Source organism: Pelophylax lessonae, assembly GCF_965119305.1.
Source record: "Pelophylax lessonae genome assembly, chromosome: 1".
Classification (NCBI taxonomy): domain Eukaryota; kingdom Metazoa; phylum Chordata; class Amphibia; order Anura; family Ranidae; genus Pelophylax; species Pelophylax lessonae.
In genome coordinates, this window is record NC_138768.1 from 57,871,344 (window position 1) to 57,890,381 (window position 19,038).

The 19,038-nt window shown below is 41.0% G+C and overlaps 1 protein-coding gene across 4 annotated transcripts in view; it reads left to right on the forward strand.

Moving 5' to 3' along the window:
- Positions 1-19,038, forward strand: part of DCC (DCC netrin 1 receptor) — a 1,040,152-nt gene that overhangs the window by 909,576 nt on the left and 111,538 nt on the right. For 2 of the 4 annotated variants that reach the window (XM_082267705.1, XM_082267706.1), the window contains exons 16-18: positions 299-394; positions 13,908-14,146; positions 14,362-14,500. In XM_082267705.1, the coding sequence (XP_082123831.1) occupies positions 299-394; positions 13,908-14,146; positions 14,362-14,500 (474 nt within the window). The remainder of the gene's footprint in view (positions 1-298; positions 395-13,907; positions 14,147-14,361; positions 14,501-19,038) is intronic. The other 2 variants (XM_082267707.1, XM_082267708.1) reach the window with 1 other exon arrangement.

Genomic DNA, 19,038 nt, shown 5'->3' on the forward strand with positions numbered 1-19,038 from the left:
CTCTAAATAATTATTTGAAAAATAATTAAAAATATAAAACGAAAATGTATGTGTATGAATAAGAGCAACCAGGAGCTTATGTGCTATCAGAGCCTTATTTTATATATATATATATATATATATATATATATATATATATATATATATATATATATGTATATATATATATATATATATATATATATATATATATATATATATATATATATATTAAAGTACTTTGTTGTTAAAGTTAATATTGCTTTACTATATGACAGCCATTAACATGATTTTTTTTATGTATTTGTTTTTCCTGCAGAACCAAGCTCCCATTATGTAATTTCTCTGAAAGCTTTCAATAACGCTGGTGAAGGCGTCCCTCTTTATGAAAGTGCAACAACTCGCTCTCAAACCGGTAGGTTGTAAGAGTTTCCTTGCCTGATTGCTATCTTTCCATTTTTGTCCAAATGTTTGTTTTTTCAAGTTATAATTACACAAAATGAATAGGTAAGTGTATAGAAATTAGCTAGTACAGCATAATGTTTCATAATTGAGCTGATTAAACATTAATGTTCTGTACTTAATAAAGAGGTAACATATTTTCCAGGAAAGCTCCTTTCACTCAAAAACACACTAATTTTTTTTAATAGAATGTAAATGTTATTGAGTTCAATTGAAATTGAAAAATTATATATTTTACATGTATTGGCCTATTTTCAAACCTCTTTTTGAAAAATATTGAAGAATTCTTAAATATGTTTTATGATAGATTAAAATAATTAGAAATTTCATTTAATCATGATAAAAATAATTTTAGATTTTGGTACAGTAATAAAAAAAATAGTAATAACTGAGCATTACTAAAATTTACCAAGCAAAAAAAAAAGTCTCTTTATTTTAGAAACCAGCATGCATGCTTAGCATGCAATGTCATACATTTTTCTAAAAAGAAACACACACATTACTCCAATAGTTTGCACTTTAATTTTTTAATTTATTGCACAGTATTTAAAACTAAAAAATAAATAAATAAGCATGCTTAAGATGGTTTTGACCAAGATTATATATATATACATATATATATATACATATATATATATATATATATATATATATATATATACATACATATATATATATATATATATATATATATATATATATATATATATATATATATATATATACATATATATATATATATATATATATATACCGGACATTTAAGCCTGTAAGCTAATATAGAATGTCTTGAATAATAGGCATTACCGTCGGTGCTATTTATGTGGGAATACTGCAGGAAAAACCTTGCTAGTGTACGAGGTGTTCTCAATGTTTCCCACTAGCTTCTTAATGAATGCACCGCTTGAACTATAATGCATTATGCCTACATCCTGTTGCTGAATCCCGAAATTGTAAAAAAATTCCAATGATCTAAGCGTAATCAACTTATGACTAGTGTTGAGCGAACACGGACTGTATTATTCGTGTTCGTACCGAATAATTGGATTTTTTTTACCCGAACACGGACACGGACACTTTACTGTATGTTCGGGTAAAAATCCGTGTTCGGTCGTTTTATTTCCGGGTTTTGCATGCTTTGGCGCTCTTTTCATGGCGGGCTTTCAACAGCCAATCAACAATCGTTTAACTGGTGTGCCTTAAGCCATCCCAGCCATGCCTGCAAATGTCTTAGTAGCTGTGATTGGCCGTCTGAAGCATGTGACCAAGTCTTTATAAGTTCGAGGCAGCCGCCGCAGCAGCGTCATTCTGCTGCTTAGCTAAGGGACAGAGCACACATCAATGTGCTGGCTGCTGATTAGGGAAAGATAGGCAGGAAAAAACCATTTGTGTCCGGATAGAATTGAGGGACAGGTCGGAGTGTTTAGGCAGGGCGAGTTGTAGGCATTTTAGGGATAGAGTCTGCTGAATTATAGGGTCAGTGTCTTCTACAAACTACAATCGATATTGCTGTGTGGGGGGTGGGGTGAATCTGCACTCAATCCTGATCTACGATCTCTTCTCAATCCTGTTAGGGACAGAGTCTGCTGAATTTTAGGGAAACTGTGTTCTACAAACTACAATCGATATTGCTGTGTGGTGTGGGATTGGAGATAGGCAGGTGTCAGTGATCCACATCCATTTTTCTGTGTGTGAGCTGCAGTGAACACAATCTTTTTGGGCTGCAGTGAACACAATCTTTTTGGGCTGCAGTGAACACAATCTTTTTGGGCTGCAGTGAACACAATCTTTTTGGGGTGCAGTGAACAAAATCTTTTTGGGGTGCAGTGAACACAATCCTTTTTGGTGTGCAGTGAACACAATCTTTGTGGGGTGCAGTGAACAAAATCCTTTGTGGGGTGCAGTGAACACAATCCTTTTTGGGGTGCAGTGAACAACATCCTTTTTGGGGTGCAGTGAACACAATCTTTTTGGGGTGCAGTGAACAAAATCCTTTGTGGGGTGCAGTGAACACAATCTTTTTGGGGTGCAGTGAACACAATCTTTTTGGGGTGGAGTGAACAACATCCTTTTTGGGGTGCAGTGAACAAAATCCTTTTTGGGGTGCAGTGAACAAAATCATTTTTGGGGTGCAGTGAACACAATCTTTTTGGGGTGCAGTGAACACAATCTTTGTGGGGTGCAGTGAACACAATTTTTTTTGGGGTGGAGTGAACAACATCCTTTTTGGGGTGCAGTGAACAACATCCTTTTTGGGGTGCAGTGAACACAATCTTTTTGGGGTGCAGTGAACACAATCTTTGTGGGGTACAGTGAACAGAATCTTTGTGGGGTGCAGTGAACACAATCTTTGGGGGGTACAGTGAACACAATCTTTTTGGGGTGCAGTGAACACAATCTTTGTGGGGTGCAGTGAACACAATCTTTTTGGGGTGGAGTGAACAAAATCATTTTTGGGGTGCAGTGAACAACATCCTTTTTGGGGTGCAGTGATCAAAATCCTTTTTGGGGTGCAGTGAACACAATCTTTTTGGGGTGCAGTGAACAAAATCCTTTGTGGGGTGCAGTGAACAGAATCTTTGTGGGGTGCAGTGAACACAATCTTTGGGGGGGTACAGTGAACACAATCTTTTTGGGGTGCAGTGAACACAATCTTTGTGGGGTACAGTGAACAGAATCTTTGTGGGGTGCAGTGAACACAATCTTTGGGGGGTACAGTGAACACAATCTTTTTGGGGTGCAGTGAACACAATCTTTGGGGGGTACAGTGAACACAATCTTTTTGGGGTGCAGTGAACACAATCTTTGTGGGGTGCAGTGAACACAATCTTTGGGGGGGTACAGTGAACACAATCTTTTTGGGGTGCAGTGAACAACATCCTTTTAGGGTGCAGTGAACACAATCTTTGTGGGGTGCAGTGAACAACATCCTTTTAGGGTGCAGTGAACACAATCTTTGTGGGGTACAGTGAACAGAATCTTTGTGGGGTGCAGTGAACACAATCTTTGGGGGGTACAGTGAACACAATCTTTGTGAGGTGCAGTGAACACAATCTTTGTGGGGTGCAGTGAACACAATCATTGTGGGGTGCAGTGAACTCAATCTTTGTGGGGTACAGTGAACACAATCTCATACTTCTGAAGATTTGAGGGTGCTGCCTGTTCCATACTCCCCCTACTCCTCATCTAGCCTTTTAGGGGTACAAACAATAGTAATTGGGGCCTAGTGTGGTTGTGTACGTGTGATATACATACACTTTTTTTGGATCATATTTTCTATTCCGCTATTTAATCAAAAACCTTTGGGGATCAGTTAAATTGGGGGATAGTCTGTGTTGGTACGTGTGAGAGAGATCCACCTTTCCAAGTTGTTGGGGTTCATCTCATACTTCTGAAGGTTTGAGGGTGCTGCCTGTTCCATACCCCCCCTACTCCTCATCTAGCCTTTTAGGGGTACAAACAATAGTAATTGGGGCCTAGTGTGGTTGTGTACGTGTGATATACATACACTTTTTTTGGATCATATTTTCTATTCCGCTATTTAATCAAAAACCTTTGGGGATCAGTTAAATTGGGGGATAGTCTGTGTTGGTACGTGTGAGAGAGATCCACCTTTCCAAGTTGTTGGGGTTCATCTCATACTTCTGAAGGTTTGAGGGTGCTGCCTGTTCCATACCCCCCCTACTCCTCATCTAGCCTTTTAGGGGTACAAACAATAGTAATTGGGGCCTAGTGTGGTTGTGTACGTGTGATATACATACACTTTTTTTGGATCATATTTTCTATTCCGCTATTTAATCAAAAACCTTTGGGGATCAGTTAAATTGGGGGATAGTCTGTGTTGGTACGTGTGAGAGAGATCCACCTTTCCAAGTTGTTGGGGTTCATCTCATACTTCTGAAGGTTTGAGGGTGCTGCCTGTTCCATACTCCCCCTACTCCTCATCTAGCCTTTTAGGGGTACAAACAATAGTAATTGGGGCCCAGTGTGGTTGTGTACGTGTGATATACATACACTTTTTTTGGATCATATTTTCTATTCCGCTATTTAATCAAAAACCTTTGGGGATCAGTTAAATTGGGGGATAGTCTGTGTTGGTACGTGTGAGAGAGATCCACCTTTCCAAGTTGTTGGGGTTCATCTCATACTTCTGAAGGTTTGAGGGTGCTGCCTGTTCCATACTCCCCCTACTCCTAGCCTTTTAGGGGTACAAACAATAGTAATTGGGGCCTAGTGTGGTTGTGTACGTGTGATATACATACACTTTTTTTGGATCATATTTTCTATTCCGCTATTTAATCAAAAACCTTTGGGGATCAGTTAAATTGGGGGATAGTCTGTGTTGGTACGTGTGAGAGAGATCCACCTTTCCAAGTTGTTGGGGTTCATCTCATACTTCTGAAGGTTTGAGGGTGCTGCCTGTTCCATACCCCCCCTACTCCTCATCTAGCCTTTTAGGGGTACAAACAATAGTAATTGGGGCCTAGTGTGGTTGTGTACGTGTGATATACATACACTTTTTTTGGATCATATTTTCTATTCCGCTATTTAATCAAAAACCTTTGGGGATCAGTTAAATTGGGGGATAGTCTGTGTTGGTACGTGTGAGAGAGATCCACCTTTCCAAGTTGTTGGGGTTCATCTCATACTTCTGAAGGTTTGAGGGTGCTGCCTGTTCCATACTCCCCCTACTCCTCATCTAGCCTTTTAGGGGTACAAACAATAGTAATTGGGGCCCAGTGTGGTTGTGTACGTGTGATATACATACACTTTTTTTGGATCATATTTTCTATTCCGCTATTTAATCAAAAACCTTTGGGGATCAGTTAAATTGGGGGATAGTCTGTGTTGGTACGTGTGAGAGAGATCCACCTTTCCAAGTTGTTGGGGTTCATCTCATACTTCTGAAGGTTTGAGGGTGCTGCCTGTTCCATACCCCCCCTACTCCTCATCTAGCCTTTTAGGGGTACAAACAATAGTAATTGGGGCCTAGTGTGGTTGTGTACGTGTGATATACATACACTTTTTTTGGATCATATTTTCTATTCCGCTATTTAATCAAAAACCTTTGGGGATCAGTTAAATTGGGGGATAGTCTGTGTTGGTACGTGTGAGAGAGATCCACCTTTCCAAGTTGTTGGGGTTCATCTCATACTTCTGAAGGTTTGAGGGTGCTGCCTGTTCCATACTCCCCCTACTCCTCATCTAGCCTTTTAGGGGTACAAACAATAGTAATTGGGGCCCAGTGTGGTTGTGTACGTGTGATATACATACACTTTTTTTGGATCATATTTTCTATTCCGCTATTTAATCAAAAACCTTTGGGGATCAGTTAAATTGGGGGATAGTCTGTGTTGGTACGTGTGAGAGAGATCCACCTTTCCAAGTTGTTGGGGTTCATCTCATACTTCTGAAGGTTTGAGGGTGCTGCCTGTTCCATACTCCCCCTACTCCTCATCTAGCCTTTTAGGGGTACAAACAATAGTAATTGGGGCCCAGTGTGGTTGTGTACGTGTGATATACATACACTTTTTTTGGATCATATTTTCTATTCCGCTATTTAATCAAAAACCTTTGGGGATCAGTTAAATTGGGGGATAGTCTGTGTTGGTACGTGTGAGAGAGATCCACCTTTCCAAGTTGTTGGGGTTCATCTCATACTTCTGAAGGTTTGAGGGTGCTGCCTGTTCCATACCCCCCCTACTCCTCATCTAGCCTTTTAGGGGTACAAACAATAGTAATTGGGGCCTAGTGTGGTTGTGTACGTGTGATATACATACACTTTTTTTGGATCATATTTTCTATTCCGCTATTTAATCAAAAACCTTTGGGGATCAGTTAAATTGGGGGATAGTCTGTGTTGGTACGTGTGAGAGAGATCCACCTTTCCAAGTTGTTGGGGTTCATCTCATACTTCTGAAGGTTTGAGGGTGCTGCCTGTTCCATACCCCCCCTACTACTCATCTAGCCTTTTAGGGGTACAAACAATAGTAATTGGGGCCTAGTGTGGTTGTGTACGTGTGATATACATACACTTTTTTTGGATCATATTTTCTATTCCGCTATTTAATCAAAAACCTTTGGGGATCAGTTAAATTGGGGGATAGTCTGTGTTGGTACGTGTGAGAGAGATCCACCTTTCCAAGTTGTTGGGGTTCATCTCATACTTCTGAAGGTTTGAGGGTGCTGCCTGTTCCATACCCCCCCTACTCCTCATCTAGCCTTTTAGGGGTACAAACAATAGTAATTGGGGCCTAGTGTGGTTGTGTACGTGTGATATACATACACTTTTTTTGGATCATATTTTCTATTCCGCTATTTAATCAAAAACCTTTGGGGATCAGTTAAATTGGGGGATAGTCTGTGTTGGTACGTGTGAGAGAGATCCACCTTTCCAAGTTGTTGGGGTTCATCTCATACTTCTGAAGGTTTGAGGGTGCTGCCTGTTCCATACTCCCCCTACTCCTCATCTAGCCTTTTAGGGGTACAAACAATAGTAATTGGGGCCCAGTGTGGTTGTGTACGTGTGATATACATACACTTTTTTTGGATCATATTTTCTATTCCGCTATTTAATCAAAAACCTTTGGGGATCAGTTAAATTGGGGGATAGTCTGTGTTGGTACGTGTGAGAGAGATCCACCTTTCCAAGTTGTTGGGGTTCATCTCATACTTCTGAAGGTTTGAGGGTGCTGCCTGTTCCATACCCCCCCTACTCCTCATCTAGCCTTTTAGGGGTACAAACAATAGTAATTGGGGCCTAGTGTGGTTGTGTACGTGTGATATACATACACTTTTTTTGGATCATATTTTCTATTCCGCTATTTAATCAAAAACCTTTGGGGATCAGTTAAATTGGGGGATAGTCTGTGTTGGTACGTGTGAGAGAGATCCACCTTTCCAAGTTGTTGGGGTTCATCTCATACTTCTGAAGGTTTGAGGGTGCTGCCTGTTCCATACTCCCCCTACTCCTCATCTAGCCTTTTAGGGGTACAAACAATAGTAATTGGGGCCCAGTGTGGTTGTGTACGTGTGATATACATACACTTTTTTTGGATCATATTTTCTATTCCGCTATTTAATTTAACTGGGCCTCCATGCGAGACCTGTGTGCCTTGTTGCGCTGTTTTGAGTACTCCACCAACATGGCCAGTGGCAATGACGCCGTTCTCAGCTTAACTATCCCACTTCTATGCCTCCTTGAAAAAACAATTCGGGCGATGATGGAAGAGGATGTGGCACAGGATGAGGAGGAGGAGGAGGATGAAGAGGTAACATTTCCAAGGCTTTCAGGGCAGTCATTCGCAAGGGGCTCCGAGGGTGGGTTCCTGCACACGCAAACGCCAGGGACGCAATTGTCCAGCAGGGGCACAGTTCTGGAGGATGAGGAGGATGAGGAGGAGGAGGAGCTGGAGGAGGAGATGGAACCATGTTCACAGCAGGGTGGCACCCAGGCCAGCTCATGGCCATCACTGGTGCGTGGCTGGGGGGATACAGAGGACACGGACGATACACCTCCCACAGAGGACAGCCTTTCGTTGCCTCTGGGCAGCCTGGCACACATGAGCGATTACATGCTGCAGTGTCTCCACAACGACCGCCGAGTTGCCCACATTCTAACTTGTGCTGATTACTGGGTGGCCACGCTGCTGGATCCCCGTTACAAGGACAACGTACCGTCCTTAATTCACTCACTGGAGCGCGATCGCAAGATGCGCGAGTACAAGCGCACGCTGGTAGACGCCATGCTGCTGGCATTCCCATCTGACAGCGGGGCCACAGTGGAAGCACAAGGCAGAGGAGGAGGAGGAGGAGGTCGCCAACGCAACCAGGGCACCGCCAGCACCTCAGAAGGCAGGGTTAGCATGGCCGAAATGTGGAAAAGCTTTGTCAGCACGCCACAACAAACAGCAGCACCAGCAGCTCAGATGGAACGTCTTAGCAGGAGGCAGCATTTTACCAACATGGTGGAGCAGTATGTGTGCACACGCCTACATGTAGTGAATGACGGGTCTGCCCCCTTCAACTTCTGGGTCTCCAAATTGGGCACATGGCCTGAGCTTGCCCTTTACGCCTTGGAGGTGCTGGCGTGCCCTGCAGCCAGTGTATTATCTGAACGGGTATTTAGCACGGCTGGGGGCGTTATAACAGACAAGCGCAGCCGCCTGTCCAGAGACAATGTGGACAAGCTCACGTTCATTAAAATGAACCAGGCATGGATCCCACGGGACTTTTCCGTACCTTATGCAGAATAGCAATGGATACCGACCTTACCCACCCATTGTTCCATTTTTGCTCTTTCTCACTCTTTTGGGGTGTACCCTCATTTAAAATTTTTGAAAAGAAGCAGTGTTGGCTACCTCGTCCTCCTCCTCAGGGCCAGATTAATGTAGGGGCTATTGGAGCTGCAGCTCCAGGCCCCTACCTTTTATATAGGCCCCGGGTTGGCCATATTCACTGTTACCGCTCTTCTGTCACTTGTAAACACAGAAGTCTGGCTTCTATGCTCGCTTCCCCAGGCAGCACCCTCAGAACCTCCCCACACAGCGTGAAGGCTGGACAAGGAGGGACAGTTGGCGATGCATGGATGTGTTTATGGGCTTCAGAGACAGCATCCCATGTTGAATTAGGCATGCATGGCTGCACCCTTCCTCCTCTGGGTGCATGGCAAGGCACGGCCCTTAAGGCCCTTCAAAATCCTCAGCACCAAGCCCATGATGCTGTTAATCCGGCCCTGGTCCTCCTCCACCGCCGCTTCCACCTACACCGCCCATAGGTGTGCGCAGCCTATTGCATTAAGGTGTGCACCCCAAAGTTGAAATACACATGAATGTGTTTGCCAGCAGGGAGAGTAATGTATCGGGGCCATGTACCTGTAGGCAAGGAGAAATAGAGCAGAGCAGGTCCCAGGGAGATCTTTCCCATCTCCTCACTGGCAATGCTATGTGCCCTAGGTGATTAGGGTGTGCCCAGGCACACCCAGCACACCCTGTGCGCACGCCTATGTCACCGCCACATCCACCACCACCTCAACCTCCCTCCTACTCCATATGGGCCTCGTCCTTCAGAGATGAAGAAGAACATTGTTTTATTTTTCTGTTTTTTTTTGTTGTTTTAAGTTATTTCCCTATCCACATTTGTTTGCAGAGCACTTGCCATGCTCTTAATTTCGTTTTGCTGCCATTTGCAGCACTCTAGCCCTTTCCTTTGGTGTTTTAGAGCCATTTTAGTGCCTTAAAGTTCGGGTCCCCATTGACTTCAATGGGGTTCGGTGTCCGGGAAAAGTTCGGTAAAAGTCCGGGACACGGACCCGGACTTTTTTTTAAAGTTCGGCCGAACCCGTCGAACACGGACATCTAGGTGTCCGCTCAACCCTACTTATGACTCTTCAGTGTTACCATTTAGGACTTTTCCCAGCTGGAGTTCACCAACACTGTGTAAATCCAATAGATTTAGTAAATTGCTGAAATTGACAAGAGATTAAAATTGGGAACACAAAGGACTCAAAATTTACAACCTTCTCCTTTTTTTTCTTTAGTATTAATTCTTTTTTTATTTCAACCATTCTGTTAATAGGAAGAGGGTGTGGAATGTAAAGGAAAAGTAATTTTAGATATCATATAGCAAAGTCCAACATACACTCTAAACTTCTAGAACATAGTTGAGTTTTATAGTGCCTATGCAGGATATTTAACTTAAAAATTAAAAAAAAACGTAGCTACTGAAAATTAATTTATTTTTATGGTAAAATATTATATAATGATAACAGGTATAGAATCGTGTAAATAAAATACAAACATTTGGGGATACTGACTCCTTGTGTGACATTCTTGCTGTTTTCTTTTGATGCAATATTCTAAAGTTCCACATTGGTAAGAGCTGTACGTCTGTGAGAGCACAAAAATCGGAAGACGTGCAGTATTTCAAAAGGGAACTGTGAAGAATATTCCAATCAAATCAAATCCAAGAAGTAGCACAGCAAGCAAAAATTTAATGGTGTCGATCTTTCGTGAAGTATTCCCAAAAGGAATAAACCAGGGACTACAGCTTTACATTTCTGTTGTACACTGTCTCAACAACTGGGTTAAATCAATATGTAATTTATATTTCATTGCAAAATATTATAATATATGTTGCTTAGTTTTTCTAAGACAGTTGTACTAAGAAATATTTTGGAGCAAAAATCAATACATATAACATCAACAGCTTTCTCTAATAAACAAGATAGAGCTGGCTGAATTAAATAGAATAATTTTATTCAATCTTTTTCCCCCAAAAAACTCAACAATAAAATTTGAACTAAGCCACTAGTTATTTATTAAGTCATGTTTATGTTATTATTTGTTATTTTATCCACTTTTCTTTCTTTATATTTCTACAACTCAATCTTTTTTTTATTACTCTGGAGACAGATGGAGAAAGCCGTTTTTCATTCCGAGGTTAAGTTCAATTGAGAGACACAAGGTCTTTAAGTGTTAGTTTTGCTCCTTCAGATAGAACCTGTTATTCATGGTCACACATCTATCATTTTGGATTACTTATGCGTGTCATTACAGTTCAGCATTGCAGGCTGGGTTGACCTTACGGTTACCTAAAGATGTGATTACTTTCGGGATTGATAAAAGTTTTGAAAGTTCTCTTTCCAGCAAGGCAATGGACAATCACAGTATATCAAAAGGCAATGGCAGGATATACTATTTTATTGTCTTCATTATTTTAGGGGAAAAAAAAAAAACCCGTGGCAGAATTTGTTTCGTAAATTTGTAGGTTATTTCACATTATTTATACAGTTAAAATATATCCAAGCCAAAGCTTAGGTCAATTATAACCTCATTATTTAAAATTGATAACTTGAATGATTAGGCCTTAGTTTCATTTTTAAATCCTTCAACTTGATCAAGATTCACTAGCAAGAATAGGAAAGCCAAAGGTTGTATAGGCCCCAAACAATTACGCGGGGTTAGTTTACTAAAGGCAGATAGGCTTTTCAATTTTCAACAGACGTTGTACTTTGCATGGGAATGTTGGCCAGATCTTAGTTTATAAAGCTGACTTCCCTCATCCAATCATGTTTAAGTAAAAATGCTGCTTGATTAATTTTTCTTGCACATGTATTTTTCTGGAGGTTACATTTCACCAAATTCACTGGGATCTAAGGAAAATTCCCTTAAAAGTGCAACTTCTCTTGCAAAGTGAACAGCCGATTTGTCTTTAATAATTCAACCCCACTGTATCCAGTCAGTAAAGAAAATTGCTTCTTTCAACAATGAACAGACACCACAATTGTTGAGTAACACTGTAACCTACTGTACCACACCTATATATTTTATATGGGCACACAACCAGAGAACCTAAATGTTTTGGATGCTTCAAGAAAGATAATTTAACGTATACAACTAGGTTCTTCTCTTTTATCAAACTTTGTATCTTCTCTGTGACTCTACTAGCTCTTTCTGCTTTGCTTGATAAACTTTACTATTACCAGTCAAAAAATATCTCAAGACTATTTATTTAGTCTTTAGACCACAATAGTAGGACCCTTCTATTTATCTATATCCAGCACCACAGACATAGGAGATTCAATTTGATCCATCCCAAGACCAAAGTATCCTATATCCTTCTGTTTAGTCCTTTCAAAGACTACAGAAGTAGGATTATTTTATTTAATCCATCCAAAAACCACAGTAGTAGTAGCCTCCTATTTAGTCCACCCTAAGACCCGAGTAGTAAGATCCTTCTACTTAGTTCATCCCAAGACCACATTAGTAGGAGTCTCCTATTTAGTCCACTCCAAGATCATAGTAGTAGAATCCTTTTATTTAGTCCATCCCAAGAATAGCCTATTCAGGCTATCCCAAAACCATAGTAGTAGGAGCCTCCCAATTACTCCATCCCTAGACCCTAGTTGTACGATTCTTTTAATTCATCCATCTAAAAACCACAGTAGTAGGAGCCTTCCATTTAGTACATCCCAAGATCCTGGTGGTAGGATCCTTCATTTTAATCCATCCCAAGACCACAGAAGTAGGATTCTTCTTTTTAGTCCATCTAAAAACCACAGTAGTAGGAGCCTCCCATTTAGTCCATCCCAAGATCTTAGTAGTAGAATCCTTCTATTTAGTTTATGCCAAGACCACGGTAGTAGGAGCATCCTATTTAGTCCAACCCAAGACCCTAGCTGTAGAATCCTTCTATTTAACCCATCCCAAGACCACAGTAGTACAAGACTAAAATTTAGGCTATCCCAAAACCACAGTAGTATGAGCTTCATATTCAGTCCATTCCATGACCCTAGTGGTAGAATCTTTCTCTTTAATCCACCCCAAAAGCAGACTAGTAGGAACCTCTTGTTCAGTTCATCCCAAGGCCCTAGTAGAAATATCTTTCTATTAAGTCCATCCCAAGATGACAGTAGTAGAAACCTCCTATTCAGGTCATCCCAAGACCACAGCATTGGGAGCCTTTGGATTTGTTACGATTTGAATTAGCAGGCATTTTTTTAAGTGATTTCACAAGAACTTGCCAGCTTTTTTTCATTTAAAGTAGTTGATATCTTTATGCAATCTTGCATAGAACCTTTTCAAGGACATCTTATAAGTGAATAGAAAAATAGGTGTTTTTATGCCGTGAGTACTCACTGGAGAAATGTTATTAAAATGCATATTCAGTATGGTTACTATATCACAAATAAAAAAAATCATATCATTTAAAAATACTGTCTTTTTTCTACTGTCTTCTTAGACATTTACCACAGATAATATATTGCCTGAATTAAGTGAGAGTTAGTATTTCAGACATTCTACATATACAGTATATACTTTTGACTACTTCTTGCATACTATTAATACATATAATCATATTCAAATCATCTTCTTACAGTATTATGATATATTAAACTACAGCAAAAAGCAATCCAGTCCACTTTCAAGTTAATAGACATAATTTACAATCCATTATTTTAAACTAATCTTGTATTTGATTAAATGGAGAAGAAAATAGCAAGGTTAGGTAAGTGGAAATATAGATAGATAGATAGATAGATAGATAGATAGATAGATAGATAGATAGATAGATAGATAGATAGATAGATAGATAGATAGATAGATAGATAGATAGATAGATAGATAGATAGATAGATAGATAGATAGATAGATAGATAGATAGATAGATAGATAGATAGATAGATAGATAGATAGATAGATAGATAGATAGACAATTATATCATTATATATTATTATATATATTTGTATTATTATATTATATATATTGTTGATATAATGTTATATAACAGTATATAATGATATTAATATATATTTTAAACAATAAAATATTAAAATTATAAATCATAAATAATTTTTATTCTTTTCTTCCCTCTCACACCTTTCTTCACCTTTATGTTGCATTTAACCCATTGTGTTATTCTTTGCTGCGTGACTTTTATTTTAATTTGCTGCATGATTATCCAGACCCCCTTGATCCCTCAGAAATTGAGTTTTATCCTTTTATTGATGATTTCCCCACCTCGGTCCCAGAAATGTCCACCCCCATGCTTCCACCAGTAGGTGTTCAGGCCGTCGCATTAACGCATGATGCCGTGAGGGTCAGCTGGGCAGATAACTCTGTCCAAAAGAACCAGAAGACAGCAGAGGTCCGTTTCTACACCATACGATGGAGAACCAGTTATTCCACCAGTTCGAAATACAAGGTACGTCATATCTACAATTGGCAGAAGAAACCATTGGATGATAGCAAAGTCTTTTTGAGCCCCGTATATATTTTTCTTTACTTTAGATGTTTGTCTAATATATTGTTTTACAGTGTTAAGGTATAACTCCAGCAATGTCTTTTTTCAAGTTTTGAATAGAGTGTAAAAAGTTAGAATGCAAATTGATGGTGTCTTCTTTTTTTTTTTTCTCTAAGTCTGCTGATACAACATCTTTAAGCCACACTGTCACGGCTCTCAAGCCAAACACAATGTATGAGTTTTCAGTCATGGTCACGAAAGGAAGGCGATCGAGCACATGGAGCATGACTGCGCACGCCACTACTTATGAGACAGGTAAGCACAACTAAATGGCCAAAAAAGTATACTTGCAAGGATCGGCCCAGTTGCCTAAGAGAATAATTGTAGTCCAATGTGAGTCTAGATTCGTATGTCTCTTGAAGACTCCAGTGGAAAAATCTTGGTCCAATTTCTGTTGCTGCCCACCTTGAAATCTAACTGATACTACTATATTGGCATTATCTGTTGTACCTGAAGACTGATAACTGCAAGTAGTTTATTACCCAGTTAAAATACCTGTGTTAGATGTCTTATCTACCAAAAGATATGTAATTTTGTCCAGTCAGTCTTGTGAGCAACTAGCAACAGCACAGCCTGGTTAGGGACACACTTTCAGCTTGCTGACTGGACAATGAAGGAGCAGCAGTGCACTCTTCTCTTCTTCTGTCAACAAGCTCAGTGTCCGCACCAAAAATGTACAGAACATCAACATGCAAGGAAATTCATTGTTCCCCACCTTTTTTTTATTTATTAACCTTAACCGCTTGCCGACTGCGCACACTATATTTACTGCGGCAGTCAGCCCCTCACAGGCAGAGCGACGTAGGTCTACGTCGCTAGCCTGTGAGGCTCTGGGGAGCGAGCGAGCGCCGCCGGAGGCGCGCTCCCGCGCGGTCACAGACCCCCCGGCGCGTGTGACCGGCGATCGTCGGGGGAGAGGGAGAAAGTCAGATGGCTTATGTAAACAAGCCACCTGTCATTCTCCCCGCTGTAGAAACACTGATCACATGGTTCTACAATGTAGGACCGTTGATCAGTGTTCCTACAGTTCTAGCCACAGCCAATCACAGTAAGAATCACGCCCCTAGGGACACACACAGCCCCTCCCTCTCAAATAAAGTTAACCCCTTCACTACCAGTGTATTTTTACAGTATCAGTGCATATGTATAGCACTGATTACTGTAGAAATGTCACTGGTAACCCCAAAAGTGTCAAAAATGTCAGTCAAGGGTCCGATCTGTTCGCTGCAATGGCGCAGTACCGCAAAAAAAATCGCAGATCGCCGCCATTACGCGTTAAAAAAAAAAACAACAAAAATGACAAAAATCTTTCCCTTTGTTAGTAAACGCGATAACTTTTGCGCAAACCAATAAAAATATGCTTTTTGCGATTTTTTTTACCAAACATAGGTAGCATAAAACAAATTGGCCGAAAATGTTAAAAAATTTTGATTTTTACATTTTTTGGGGGGGAATTTCATATAAAAAAATGTGAAAAATATTGTTATTTTTGCAAAATTGACACTCTTTTTTTGTTTATAGCGCAAAAAATAAAAATCGCACAGGTGATCAAATACCACCAAAAGAAAGCTCTGTTTGTGGGAAAAAAAGGACGCCAAATTCGTTTAAGTACAGCGTCGCACGGCCGTGCAATTGTCCGTTAAAGTCACGCAGTGCCGAATCGCAAAATACCCCCTGGTCTTTTAGCAGCCAAATCCTCCGGGGCTTAAGTGGTTAAATTCCAAAAATCTTTGTGTGAAAATTACAAATGTTATTTTACTTTTAGAAATATATATTTTTTACAATAGCAATAATTTATTGCATTTTGTGATTTCAGTAGCAACTGATTTTACTGTGTTTAGTTGTATATCAATATAACTACAAGTCTGTAATCAGAAAAAAAACTCATGCTTCCTGCTGATTGAAGAGCTCTAGGATGTAAGTAGGACAACTGCAGAGAGACTGCTGCTTCCACACAGAGCTCAGCACTTCTTTTCTGCAGTGCATTATCAGGGCTCTGGATGTTCTGTTGTCACTGGGGGCTGAATCATAAAGAAACCAATAATAACATTTCAAAATCAGAGTTTTTATGCTGCCTAGATTCAAATAAATACTTTTTGCTGAAACTACCATTGGGCTTTAGGGTGCCTTTAATGTTATTGCAGCTAGATAAATCAGGGCCAAAGTGATAGTTTATCACCACCTCAAAAGGCTATTTCTTCTGCTTTCCTCAATGGATACCTATTGAAACTCACAGTTATCACCAGCCTAAAGCTAGTGGTATTTTAGGTGATAACCTTCCTTGTAATCTTAGTGAATTGACATTGATTTTATCATAGTGGCTATTAAAAACATACTGACAGTTTTATAGTGGAACAAGTAGTGGTGAATCATGACCAAATTCAGTGTAGGCTCATTAAAGTAGGTATACAGCTAACAACTGTGAACTTTGCCGGCCTTGTATCTGGGTAGTGTGTTAAATCTTCATTCTCTTGAAGAGGTTCTCTAGTGACGTAGGCACTGGTGAAGGGAAACAAGGCTCAGCAAAAGCCATGCTATTTGACACACCCGGAAGTGTCGAATAGTAGCAGCATGTGTACCTCCTTACATGCATAAGCAAAGTGTCAGGTCACCTGTGGTCAGGTGACAACTGCACCCTGTTGGAGAGAGGGGCGCAGCGCAAGGTAGTGAACCCAATAGCAGACTGCTGTGGATGGACCGGAACGTGAGCCCAAGATTCCCCAGGGCGCCGAGTCTAAGACCCAGCAGGTGTTCACCAGAGCCTCTAGTGGTGAGGATGGACTTCGCTGCAGCTGGGCCCAGGTCGCGGCCCCTGAGGTCCCCCAGGTCACGCTCCGTAGGGAGAGAAGGGAAGTAGCCGCTCAGGACACACAGAATGGTGATTGGTAAGCTGAGGTCAGGGTAACAGGCAGACAAGGGTAGTCAAGGGACAGGCCAAAGGTCAGGGTAACAGGCAAACAGGAATAGTCATCAGAGACAAGCCAAAGTCGGTACACAGAGGGGTAGTTTCAAGCACACGGCAAACAGGAAACAGGAACTAATACTGTTGAACAGCAAAGCAGGCCTGCAGTGCACTGGTTAATATAGGCTTCCTGTGATGACCTGGGTGGGGCAGGAACAGGAAGGAGAGGTGATAAAAAGGAACCAGAAGTGCAGTCTGACCTCTAATACAGACATGATGGGACAGGTAAGCTTTGCCAAACTATTGCAAATCCATGACACAAAGATTTAACACACTACCATCTTGAAATGTATTAAAAATTACTTATTTTACAGACTGGGTCATTTTATTTTGATATAGCAATGTGGTGAAATCAAAGCTAAACTCTAGCCTTTAAAAAAAAACACCCATGCCTAGCTAATCACACATTCTCTTTAAAAAAAAAAGCAAAAAAAAAAAACTAAAACAAAAACCCTAAATACTTTCCTGAAACAATGGTCACATAAGAGGCTGGTATTGATTCTTCATTCTTCTCCTTTGTAGAGTAGAAGGGTCCTTCTTGTCTATGTCTCTTCCTAGTAATGTGGGCAGCCATTGGATGCTGAATATATAACTTATCTTGGTCCTCCCAGGGGTTCTTTAGTCTTAAGGGACTGGCTCTGTGATGTCATGAGGGGGGTGGTAATGAGCGGTCGGGAGAATGGCAGTGACTAGTAGAAAGCTGTCTTTGTACCGTTTAATTATAACTGAAGGTCACACTTTTTTTTTTGGGTTTGGACAGAGAGGAGAGGGATTAAAACATCTGTCAGGTTTTAATTGCTGTCTGTGCTCTTGATTCCCCCTCTCTATTTGTCATGTTTATTGTTATCACCAATAGAAAGAAAGAAAACCACATTTTGAGTCATCCCCAGAACAGTAATAGAGGGGAAATCTTCCAATGGGGATGCAAGCCCAGGTGACCCTGGTGACAATCAGGGATTCCCTCAGTTTTCCAATTTCTGTTTTGGCAATGCAGCAGAAAGTGACATGAGAAATGAATGGCAAAATAAAATCCTGACTTGGAAACATGAATGGCAAAAAAATCCAGACCCTCCCTTACACTATTCAACAGGAAAAAAAAAGTTTTGACAATTTTGGCTTTAGTTTTACTTTAAAGTGGTTGTAAATGCAGAACATTTTTAGACCTTACTCTGTTCTCTGCATTAAGGTAAAAAAACTTTCTGTGTTTAGCTCCCCCCAGCCTCCCCCTTATACTTACTCAAGCCAAATCTCAAACCAGCAATGTGCACGAGAGGAGCACCGTTGCTTTCTCTCTCTCTCTCTCTGCTCACTGGCTCAGAAGCAGCAGCAGAAGCCATTGGCCCCTGCTTCTTTCAATTGCAGGCAGTGAGGAGGGGCGGGGCCAAGCCGCACTGTGTGTGCCAATAGACACACAGACAGTGCAGTGCATGCATGAGTGCCCGCAAAGCAAGCAGCATACTATGGGGGCACTCAGTGGGGGGTTGAGGAGAAAGTGAGCTAGGAGCGCCAGTGGGGTACCCTAGAAAAGGAGGATCGGGGCTGCTTTGTGCAATACCATGGCACAGAGTAGGTAAGTATACCATGTTTGTTATTTTAAAAGAATACCTTTACAATAGTGGCGGCTGGTGCTCCATGGGCCGGGGGGGGCGGCAAACCGACCGCACCATACCCCCACGGACCACACCATGCCGCACACCATACCCCCCTCCCGGACCACAGGGGGACAGAGTAGACAGGAGAGGAGAGGATGGAGAGGACAGACAGGAACCCCCGCTCACTCACCCTGCCTGGATGCATCAGCAGGTGGCGGCGGTGGCAGCTTCGGCTTCTT